The sequence below is a fragment of the Scyliorhinus torazame genome, chromosome 14 (assembly GCF_047496885.1).
Source record: "Scyliorhinus torazame isolate Kashiwa2021f chromosome 14, sScyTor2.1, whole genome shotgun sequence".
Lineage (NCBI taxonomy): Eukaryota > Metazoa > Chordata > Chondrichthyes > Carcharhiniformes > Scyliorhinidae > Scyliorhinus > Scyliorhinus torazame.
In genome coordinates, this window is record NC_092720.1 from 25,249,776 (window position 1) to 25,261,801 (window position 12,026).

The 12,026-nt window shown below is 48.6% G+C and overlaps 1 protein-coding gene across 1 annotated transcript in view; it reads left to right on the plus strand.

Annotated features, from left to right (window-relative positions):
• Positions 1-12,026, plus strand: part of mindy4b (MINDY family member 4B) — a 151,435-nt gene that overhangs the window by 32,897 nt on the left and 106,512 nt on the right. Inside the window, exon 2 of the mRNA XM_072473847.1 lies at positions 10,042-10,154. Coding sequence (XP_072329948.1) covers positions 10,042-10,154 — 113 coding nt within the window. The remainder of the gene's footprint in view (positions 1-10,041; positions 10,155-12,026) is intronic.

Here is a 12,026-nt window from a genome sequence, read left to right on the forward strand (position 1 = left end):
TTGGAGAGAAGTCTCTTGTCAAAACTCTTTCTCCTTGCTCAAAACTTCTTGGCTACACGGAGTTGCACAGAAACAAAACATTAGGACATACAGTGCAGAAGGAGGCCATTCGGCCCATCAAGTCTGCACCGACCCACTTAAAGCCCTCATTTCCACCCGATCCCCGTAACCCAATAACCCCTCCTAACCTTTTTTAGTCAGTAAGGGCAATTTATCATGGCCAATCCACCTAACCTGCGCGTCTTTGGACTGAGGGAGGAAACCGGAGCACCCGGTGGAAAACCACGCAGACACGGGGAGAACGTGCAGATACCTTGGCACTGCGAAGCCACAGTGCTAATCACTTGTGCTACCGTGCTGCACATAAACTTTGATGAAATGAGTGAGAGTCACTTTTGAAAATACATCCTGTGCTCACGGTGCCTTAAAATTACATTTGCGAGTGCTATGTCTTGGTGCAACCCCCCCCCCACAAAACACCCTTCCACACACACACACATACCAGTCACTGGCAGCAGTATTGGAGGCAGATTACAGACTCTGTTGTCTTGTTGGCCCAGATGACCTAGGCTGTCCTCCTCTGACAGGGCCTGAGCAGCTGAGCAGGCTCTGCTCTGGGTGGGTGTGGCCGGCGACATGACTAGGCGCCCCTCAGTCATCACAGCCACGGTCACTGGCAGAGGAGCAGAGGAGTTGCTCCCCTCGTCCGGAGCACCATGAGAAGAGCATCCAGAGACAACAGGGTTCTGTCGTCGGGTCAAACCGACTGAAAATGTTAACTCTGTCTCTCACTCCACAAATGCTGCTGGTCCTACTGAGTATTTTCAGCATTCTCTTGTTTTTATTCTGGAAATCGGGGTCGGGGGCACAGATTAAGGATTAAAGACAAAGAGGAGGAGAATTAATTTCTCTCAGAGAATCGTCAATCTCTCCCCCAGAGAGCAGTTGAATTTATTAAAGGCAAAGGTTTGGACTGGTTTTTGATAGACAAGGGGGTCAAGTGTTGAGGGAAGGGTGGGTTGGAGTTGAGACTACATCCAGAGCAGCCAGGACATTATTGAATAACGGGGCAGATTTGAAGGGACTAGTGACTTACCCCTGTCCCTGCCTTCTATGTTGAGATACCCTCAATTACAACTCGAGAGAGATGATTGGTAATACAAAGGCTTTAATTAGCAGAGAACCAGACAGCTGCCGAGAGGTGTGCTCACTGCGCACTGCCCACTGAACATTACCTTATATATGGCTCCCTGGGGGGCGGAGCCGGAGTCCCCCAGGGTTCCAAACCCGGTCTTAAAGGGATCATGACATTTAACGTACTGTTATCATTCATCACATATGTTCCTATAAATAAATGCATATCCAATTTAGCCAGGAATATAACCACAGAGGAAAATCTTCTCCTTATTTATTGTTTTACCTCACCCATTATTTTCAAAACAATCGCTTTTTGCAATGCAATTTTCTGTTTGCTTTCCATCCCACTGAACCTACCCTGCCTCCATCCAAATAACCTGTGCTCCTAAAAGGGCGGTAAAAAGAGGGAAAATCGACCGTGGATATCTAAGGAAATAAGGGAGAGTATCAAATTGAAGGAAAAAACATACAAAGTAGCAAAGATCAGTGGGAGACTAGAGGACTGGGAAACCTTTAGGGGGCAACAGAAAGCTACTAAAAAAGCTATAAAGAAGAGTAAGATAGATTATGAGAGTAAACTTGTTCAGAATATAAAAACAGAAAGTAAAAGTTTCTACAAATACATAAAACAAAAAAGAGTGGCTAAGGTAAATATTGGTCCTTTAGAGGATGAGAAGGGAGATTTAGTAATGGGAGATGAGGAAATGGCTGAGGAACTGAACAGGTTTTTTGGGTCGGTCTTCACAGTGGAAGACACAAATAACATGCCAGTGACTGATGGAAATGAGGCTATGACAGGTGAGGACCTTGAGAGGATTGTTATCACCAAGGAGGTAGTGATGAGCAAGCTAATGGGGCTAAAGGTAGACAAGTCTCCTGGACCTGATAGAATGCATCCCAGAGTGGTAAAAGAGATGGCTAGGGAAATTGCAAATGCACTAGTGATAATTTACCAAAATTCACTAGACTCTGGGGTGGTCCCGGCGGATTGGAAATTAGTCAACGTGACACCACTGTTTAAAAAAGGAGGTAGGGGCTTCCGGGTGCGGCGATGACCAGCTGAGTCGCACGTTTCGGCAGCTCCCGGTGGAACGGACTTTTGGGCTCTTAATAAGAGCCCCAACGGCAATTTTAACGGCTAAAAGTACTGTGCGGTGAACCAGAAGGGAACCCCCCTGGATACGGATGAAAAAAGGAGAGGAAGGTGGCCGGATTGCGGTGGATCCTTTAGAGCAGCGGCAAGGAAGGCAAGCAAAAACCAAGATGGCGTCGGAAGGTGGCAGTTTAATATGGGGCCCTGAACAACACGAGTTTTTGAAACGCTGCGTAGAAGAACTCAAAAAGGAAATAAAGAAGGAGCTGTTGGCCCCGATATTACAGGCAATCGAAGGGCTAAAGGAGGAGCAAAAGACCCAGGAGCGAGAGCTTCGGGTCGTGAAGGCAAAGGCTGCCGAGAATGAGGACGACATACAGGGCCTGGTGGTGAAGACGGAGATGCACGAGGCACACCATAAACGATGTGTGGAAAGGCTGGAGGCGCTGGAGAACAACGCGAGGAGGAACAACCTAAGGATTCTTGGTCTTCCTGAAGGTGCGGAGGGAGCGGACGTCGGGGCATATGTGAGCACGATGTTGCACTCGTTAATGGGAGCGGAGGCCCCGGCGGGTCCGCTGGAGGTGGAGGGAGCATACCGAGTGATGGCGCGAGGACCGAGAGCAGGAGAAATTCCAAGAGCCATAGTGGTGAGATTCCTCCGTTTTAAGGACAAAGAGATGGTCCTTAGATGGGCAAAGAAAACTCGGAGCAGTAAGTGGGAGAACGCGGTGATCCGCGTATACCAAGACTGGAGTGCGAGAAGGAGGGCGAGCTTTAATCGGGCCAAGGCGGTGCTTCACAAAAAGAAGATAAAATTCGGAATGCTGCAACCGGCAAGACTGTGGGTCACATATCAAGGGAGGCACCACTACTTTGAGACGGCGGATGAGGCGTGGACTTTTATTGTGGAAGAAAAATTGGAATGAGCGGGTTTTTTAAAAAAAAAGAACGTTTGAAACAAAGTGGTGGGGCGAGTATGGGGGGCGAAGAGGGGGGTAAAAAGGGGGGAAAGAGGAGTTTTATGTTATTAATCCTGCGATGTGGTAACTTTTCTCTCTTCCACAGGAGGTGGTGGGGGGAGGAAAGGAGGTGGAGGAGATGGGGCGTTGACCATTGGGGGCGGGGCCAAGGGGGAAGCGCGGGCTTGGTTCCCGCGCTATGATAATCATGGCGGGAATAGGGAAGCAGGAAGGAGGGGGCGTCGCACGGTGCGAGCCGAGGTCACGGGGGGAAGCCGAGGTCGGCCAGTGCTTGCTGACTTCTGGGAGCAACATGGGGGGTGTAACTACGCTAGTGGGGGATCTAGCGGGGGGGGTGGGAGGGGGGGTGGGAGGGGGGAACTATTGGGCTGCTGCTGCTGGGGAGAGGGGGGAGCTGGGATGGGGTGGGATGGGCGGGGGGGCACCGCCTGGGGGGGACACAGCGGCGTGGGAACCGGGTGAGGAGCTGGAAAAAGGGGATGGCTAATCGACAAGGGGGGGGGTAAAAAGCCCCCCAACCCGGCTGATCACGTGAAACGTGAGAGGGCTGAACGGGCCGATAAAGAGGGCACGGGTACTCGCACACCTTAAGAAACTTAAGGCAGACGTGGTTATGTTACAGGAAACGCACTTGAAACTGATAGACCAGGTGAGACTACGCAAAGGTTGGGTGGGGCAGGTGTTCCATTCGGGGCTAGATGCGAAAAACAGGGGGGTGGCTATATTAGTGGGGAAGCGGGTAATGTTTGAGGCAAAGACTATAGTGGCGGATAGCGGGGGCAGATACGTGATGGTGAGTGGCAAACTACAGGGGGAGACGGTGGTTTTGGTAAACGTATATGCCCCGAACTGGGATGATGCCAATTTTATGAGGCGTATGCTAGGACGCATCCCGGACCTAGAGGTGGGAAAGTTGGTAATGGGGGGAGATTTCAATACGGTGTTGGAACCAGGGCTGGACAGGTCGAGGTCCAGGACTGGAAGGAGGCCGGCAGCAGCCAAGGTGCTTAAAGACTTTATGGAGCAGATGGGAGGAGTAGACCCGTGGAGATTTAGCAGACCTAGGAGTAAGGAGTTTTCGTTTTTCTCCTATGTCCACAAAGTTTATTCGCGAATAGACTTTTTTGTTTTGGGAAGGGCGTTGATCCCGAAGGTGAGGGGAACGGAGTATACGGCTATAGCCATTTCGGATCACGCTCCACATTGGGTGGACTTGGAGATAGGGGAGGAAACAGAAGGGCGCCCACCCTGGAGAATGGACATGGGACTAATGGCAGATGAGGGGGTGTGTCTAAGGGTGAGGGGGTGCATTGAAAAGTACTTGGAACTCAATGATAATGGGGAGGTCCAGGTGGGAGTGGTCTGGGAGGCGCTGAAGGCAGTGGTTAGAGGGGAGCTGATATCAATAAGGGCACATAAAGGAAAGCAGGAGAGTAGGGAACGGGAGTGGTTGCTGCAAGAACCTCTGAGGGTGGACAGACAATATGCGGAGGCACCGGAGGAGGGACTGTACAGGGAAAGGCAAAGGCTACACGTAGAATTTGACCTGCTGACAACGGGTACTGCAGAGGCACAGTGGAGGAAGGCACAGGGTGTACAGTACGAATATGGGGAGAAGGCGAGCAGGTTGCTGGCCCACCAATTGAGGAAAAGGGGAGCAGCGAGGGGAATAGGGGGAGTGAGGGATGAGGAAGGAGAGATGGAGCGGGGAGCGGAGAGAGTGAATGGAGTGTTCACGGCATTTTATAAAAAATTATACAAAGCTCAACCCCCGGATGGGAGGGAGAGAATGATGGGCTTTCTGGACCGGCTGGAATTTCCCAAGGTGGAGGAGCAGGAAAGGGTGGGACTGGGAGCACAGATTGAAATAGAGGAAGTAGTGAAAGGAATTAGGAGCATGCAGGCGGGGAAGGCTCCGGGACCGGATGGATTCCCAGTTGAATTTTACAGGAAATATGTGGACTTGCTCGCCCCGCTACTGATGAGGACCTTTAATGAGGCAAAGGAAAGGGGACAGCTGCCCCCGACTATGTCTGAGGCAACGATATCGCTTCTCCTAAAGAAGGAAAAGGACCCGCTGCAATGCGGGTCCTATAGACCTATTTCCCTCCTAAATGTAGACGCTAAGATTCTGGCTAAGGTAATGGCAATGAGGATAGAGGATTGTGTCCCGAGGGTGGTCCATGAGGACCAAACTGGGTTTGTGAAGGGGAGACAGCTGAATACGAATATACGGAGGCTGCTAGGGGTAATGATGATGCCCCCACCAGAGGGGGAAGCGGAGATAGTGGTGGCGATGGATGCCGAGAAAGCATTTGATAGAGTGGAGTGGGATTATCTGTGGGAGGTGCTGAGGAGATTTGGTTTTGGAGATGAATATGTTGGATGGGTGCAGCTGTTGTATAGGGCCCCAGTGGCGAGTGTGGTCACGAATGGACGGGGATCTGCATACTTTCGGCTCCATAGAGGGACAAGGCAGGGATGCCCTCTGTCCCCATTATTGTTTGCACTGGCGATTGAGCCCCTGGCAATAGCATTGAGGGGTTCCAGGAAGTGGAGGGGAGTACTTAGAGGAGGAGAAGAACACCGGGTATCTCTGTATGCAGATGATTTGTTGTTATATGTAGTGGACCCGGCGGAGGGGATGCCAGAGATAATGCGGACACTTCGGGAGTTTGGAGAATTCTCAGGATATAAACTGAACATGGGGAAAAGTGAGTTGTTTGTGGTGCATCCAGGGGAGCAGAGCAGAGAAATAGAGGACTTTCCACTGAGGAAGGTAATGAGGGACTTTCGTTACTTGGGGCTCCAGATAGCCAAGAATTGGGGTACATTGCATAGGTTAAATTTAACGCGTTTGGTGGAACAAATGGAGGAGGACTTCAAGAGATGGGACATGGTATCCCTGTCACTGGCAGGGAGGGTGCAGGCGGTTAAAATTGTAGTCCTCCCGAGATTTCTCTTTGTGTTTCAGTGCCTCCCGGTGGTGATCACGAAGGCTTTTTTCAAAAGGATCGAAAAGAGTATCATGAATTTTGTGTGGGCCAGGAAGACCCCGAGAGTGAGGAAGGGATTCTTACAGCGTAGTAGGGATAGGGGGGGGCTGGCACTACCGAGCCTAAGTGAGTACTACTGGGCCGCCAATATCTCAATGGTGAGTAAGTGGATGGGAGAAGAGGAGGGAGCGGCGTGGAAGAGATTGGAGAGGGCGTCCTGTAGGGGGACTAGCCTACAAGCTATGGTGACGGCCCCATTGCCGTTCTCACCGAAGAAATACACCACAAGCCCAGTGGTGGTGGCGACTTTGAAAATTTGGGGACAATGGAGACGGCATAGGGGAAAGACGGGAGCCTTGGTGGGGTCCCCGATAAGAAATAACCATAGGTTTGCCCCCGGGAGAATGGATGGGGGATTTGGAATATGGCAAAGAGCAGGAGTAACGCAACTGAAAGATCTGTTTGTGGATGGGAAGTTCGCAAGTCTGGGAGCGCTGGCCGAGAAATATGGGTTGCCCCAAGGGAATGCATTCCGGTATATGCAACTGAGGGCTTTTGTGAGGCAACAGGTGAGGGAATTCCCGCTGCTCCCGACGAATGAGGTGCAGGACAGAGTGATCTCAAAGACATGGGTGGGGGACGGTAAGGTGTCAGATATATATAGGGAAATGAGGGACGAGGGGGAGATTATGGTAGATGAGCTGAAAGGGAAATGGGAAGAAGAGCTGGGGGAGGAGATTGAGGAGGGGCTGTGGGCGGATGCCCTAAGTAGGGTAAACTCATCGTCCTCGTGTGCCAGGCTAAGCCTGATTCAATTTAAGGTGTTACACAGGGCGCATATGACTGGAGCACGGCTCAGTAAATTTTTGGGGGTAGAGGATAGGTGTGCGAGATGCTCGAGAAGGCCAGCGAACCACACCCACATGTTCTGGTCATGTCCAGCACTACAGGGATTCTGGGTGGGGGTGACAAAGGTGCTTTCGAAAGTAGTGGGGGTCCAGGTCGAACCAAGCTGGGGGTTGGCTATATTTGGGGTTGCACAAGAGCCGGGAGTACAGGAGGCGAGAGAGGCCGATGTTTTGGCCTTTGCGTCCCTAGTAGCCCGGCGCAGGATACTGTTGATGTGGAAGGAAGCCAAGCCCCCGGGTGTGGAGACCTGGATAAATGACATGGCAGGGTTTATAAAGCTGGAACGGATTAAGTTCGTCCTAAGGGGATCGGCTCAAGGGTTCACCAGGCGGTGGCAACCGTTCGTCGAATACCTCACAGAAAGATAGAGGGAATGGAAAAGAAGGCAGCAGCAGCAGCCCAGGGGGGGTGGGGGGGGGGGGGGGGGGGGGGAGGAACCAGAAGGACTCTCAGGGTTGTTAATATATATGTATAATATGTATAGGTCGTTGCTATAAATAATTGTATATTGGACTGTTAAATCATTTTTTTGGAGAGTGTTTATCTGAGACAAGGCAGTTGCCATTTAGTTTTAGTTTTCGTTTTTGTTATATATTATTTATTTTTTGTTTATAAAACAGGTCATTGTTATTTATACGGTTATATTATTGTGTAAAGGATACACAATGTACTGTGATGGTTGACCAAAATTTTCAATAAAATATTTTTTTTTTAAAAAGGAGGTAGGCAGAAAGCGGGTAATTATAGGCCAGTGAGCTTAACTTCGGTAGTAGGGAAGATGCTGGAATCTATCATCAAGGAAGAAATAGCGAGGCATCTGGATGGAAATTGTCCCATTGGACAGACACAGCATGGGTTCATAAAGGGCAGGTCGTGCCTAACTAATTTAGTGGAATTTTGTGAGGACATTAACAGTGCGGTAGATAACGGGGAGCCAATGGATGTGGTATATCTGGATTCCCAGAAAGCCTTTGACAAGGTGCCACACAAAAGGTTGTTGCATAAGATAAAGATGCATGGCATTCAGGGGAAAGTAGTAGCATGGATAGAGGATTGGTTAATAATAGAAAGCAAAGAGTGGGGATTAATGGGTGTTTCTCTGGTTGGCAATCAGTAGCTAGTGGTGTCCCTCAGGGATCAGTGTTGGGCCCACAACTGTTCACAATTTACATAGATGATTTGGAGTTGGGGACCAAGGGCAATGTGTCCAAGTTTGCAGACGACACTAAGATAAGTGGTAAAGCAAAAAGTGCAGAGGATACTGGAAGTCTGCAGAGGGATTTGGATAGGCTAAGTGAATGGGCTAGGGTCTGGCAGATGGAATACAATGTTGACAAATGTGAGGTTATCCATTTTGGTAGGAATAACAGCAAAAGGGATTATTATTTAAATGATAAAATATTAAAACATGCTGCTGTGCAGAGAGACCTGGGTGTGCTAGTGCATGAGTCGCAAAAAGTTGGTTTTCAGGTGCAACAGGTGATTAAGAAGGCAAATGGAATTTTGTCCTTCATTGCTAGAAGGATGGGGTTTAAGACTAGGGAGGTTCTGCTGCAATTGTATAAGGTGTTAGTGAGGCCACACCTGGAGTATTGTGTTCAGTTTTGGTCTCCTTACTTGAGAAAGGACGTACTGGCACTGGAGGGTGTGCAGAGGAGATTCACTAGGTTAATCACAGAGCTGAAGGGGTTGGATTACGAGGAGAGGTTGAGTAGACTGGGACTGTACTCGTTGTAATTTAGAAGGATGAGGGGGGATCTTATAGAAACATATAAGATTATGAAGGGAATAGATAGGATAGATGCGGGCAGGTTGTTTCCACTGGCGGGTGAAAGCAGAACTAGGGGGCATAGCCTCAAAATAAGGGGAAGTAGATTTAGGACTGAGTTTAGGGGGAACTTCTTCACCCAAAGGGTTGTGAATCTATGGCATTCCTTGCCCAGTGAAGCAGTTGAGGCTCCTTCATTAAATGTTTTTAAGATAAAGATAGTTAGTTTTTTGAAGAATAAATGGATTAAGGGTTATGGTGTTCGGGCCAGAAAGTGGAGCTGAGTCCACAAAAGATCAGCCATGATCTCATTGAATGGTGGAGCAGGCTCGAGGGGCCAGATGGCCTACTCCTGCTCCTAGTTCTTATGTTCTTATGTTCTTCCTCTCTTTCAGCACGGCAGCACGGTAGCACAAGTGATTAGCACTGTGGCTTCACAGCGCCAGGGTCCCAGGTTTGATTCCCTGCTGAGTAACTGTCTGTGCAGAGTCTGCACGTTCTCCCCGTGTCTGTGTGGGTTTGCTCCGGTTTCCTCCCACAGTCCAAAGACGTGCAGGTTAGATGGATTGGCCATGATAAATTGCCCTTAGTGACCAAAACAGGTTAGGAGGGGTTATTGGGTTACGGGGATAGGATGGAAGTGAGGTTTTAAGTGGGTCGGTGCAGACTCGATGGGCTGAATGGCCTCCTTCTGCACTGTATGTTCTATGTTCATTCCTGATAACAATAACATGCTGTAGAAATCTTCCAAAAACTCCCCAATCAGATATATCGCCATGGAGATTCAATGAACATGTAACTGTAACATTATTTTACAAGACTCATTGCTCAAACTCAATAAATTATTTATCCGTTTGAGACCAGATACCTCTTTGTGAATGAAAAAAATCTCTGGCCTTCTCTTCACTGTTTATTCAGTGACTGAAGGGGAGAGGAGCAATGTTCTGGCACGTAGTGAATTATTTAGAGTAATCTGAGAATGGGACTGGGATCCAAAGGCTATCTTGATGACAGTCTAAGGTTCGTAGTTGAGCTGATCAGTGATAGTGTCGCTGCGTTAAATAAGCAGTCAGGCTGACTGACACCAGGACAAGTCCTGGGAGCTGCAGCAGTCTCACTAAGAGCAGAGCTTGACTCGCTATGTGTAATTCACAGATGGACAAGGAGCTGGGAAATCATGACCATCACTTCAGTGAGCAAGATTTAGATGTGATCACCAACAAGATCAGTGACCTGGGCAAATGGAGGGATATCTTCAGTCAACAAGGGTAAAGCAAACTTTTATTTTCACTTTCACAACTGATTTTCTCCAATTTCTGGAAAATGCCTCGAGTGACCACAGGCGAGCCCGAGGGCGAGTGGATGAGAGAAAATTGTTTTATTGCGAAGCGATAGTATGTGCAAACTCTTCAGATCCCAGCGAGGTCTGAGGTGTCGGTTCCAAACTTGGCCGACCTTTTTTATTGCAGGTTATTGGAGACCCATGGCCTCTCTGACTTGCAGCGGGGGAAGCTCGTACTCAACGAGGCGCACGAGGAGGCTAATTGTTTCTACCCCGTAGGTCTCGTCTGGATGATAACAATACCTATCCCTCCGAAGTATTCCCATTTCATTGTTTTCCTCTTTTTTATTTGCATTCTGCTACTCGGTCACAGCATTCACAGATTGGGGTTAACTTTCCGACGTAAAATATTAATGCTAAACTCTAATTCATCCCTCCATGTCTTCAGTTCCCCAACCACCTCTGGTTTCATTAGAACATCCAGTCAATGATGAGCAAAAACCTCCTCCAAGTAAACATTTGGAAGACCTAAGACATTCTATTTGGCTGCTGCCATCAGTCCTCACCCTTGGCCTTGGCTCCTTCCTCTTCAAGTGGTTTTTCACTCGAGTTGAACTATGTATAGGACCTTGGTCCACTGCTCAACCCCAATCTATGCATTACCTGGACCATCTACCTGCCTGTTCTCTTACTTAACCACCAGCCCTCTTCACTAAGGACTCTCCTACCCACACTATTGCCCATTCCATACTTGATCATCATCAAATCCCCCATCTATAATCGCAAAGCTCTATCCTTCTTAATTTTCCAAAATGTAATTGTTTGTGACCTGTTCTATGTTAAATACCATCTGCCCATTCTTGCCACCTTCCATTAGATTCCCAACACACAGTGTTTAGAATCTTCATCCTTATTTACAAGTCGTTCAAATGCCTCGCCCAAATTACTTCTGTGACTCTGCGGCCTGCCCTCTGACTTTCTGTGAATGCCCCCCCACCCCACCTCACCCCATTCAAAGACCTTTCACTTATCTCAGACCTACTCCCTGGAATTCCCTTCCTAACCGACACGGTCACATTTCTCACCCAATTTTAAAAGCCTCCTCAGGATTTGTCTTCACACCGACCGGCTTTCTGGCCACCTCCCCTAATTACCCTACTGCTGCCTGATGTAGGTTCACCTCCGTGAAATGTTTCGCAATGTTTACTGTGTTAAAAGAGGTGGCGGGAATGCTGACTGTGGAAGATCTCAGTCAACTGAAGATATGTCATCATCAATAATGGAATATGGAAATTCCCTAATTTAATGACTCTTAATAGTTGTAAAGCTTTTCTGCAAATATCGCTCCAATATCTTGGAGACTATCCAGCACTACTCTTAAACTTCTGTTCAGGATACAATAAAAGGCTTAGTCATCTGGCAAATGATTTTTTCTCAACTCTAGCCTCCTTTTTAGTCTTTATCCACATTAGGGTCATAATGATTATCCCCTTGTGTTCTTTTGAGGACTTTTAATACAGTACCTCATCGAATCATAGAAAAGTTACAGCACAGAAGGAGGCCATTTGGCCCATCTTTTCGTGCCATCCTCTGAGCTATTCCTTATTGAGCTCTTTGTCCAGGGGCTGGTTTAGCACAGTGGGCTAAACAGCTGGCTTGTAACGCAGAACAATGCCAGCAGCGTGGGCTCAATTCCCGTGCCGGCCTCCCCGAACAGGCGCCGGAATGTGGCGACTAGGCTTTTCACAGTAACTTCATTGAAGCCAACTTGTGAAAATAAGCGATTATTATTATTGTCCAGTGAGCTCTTCAATCCACTGAGCTCTTACTCAATGTGCTCTTCGTCCGCTGAGCTCTT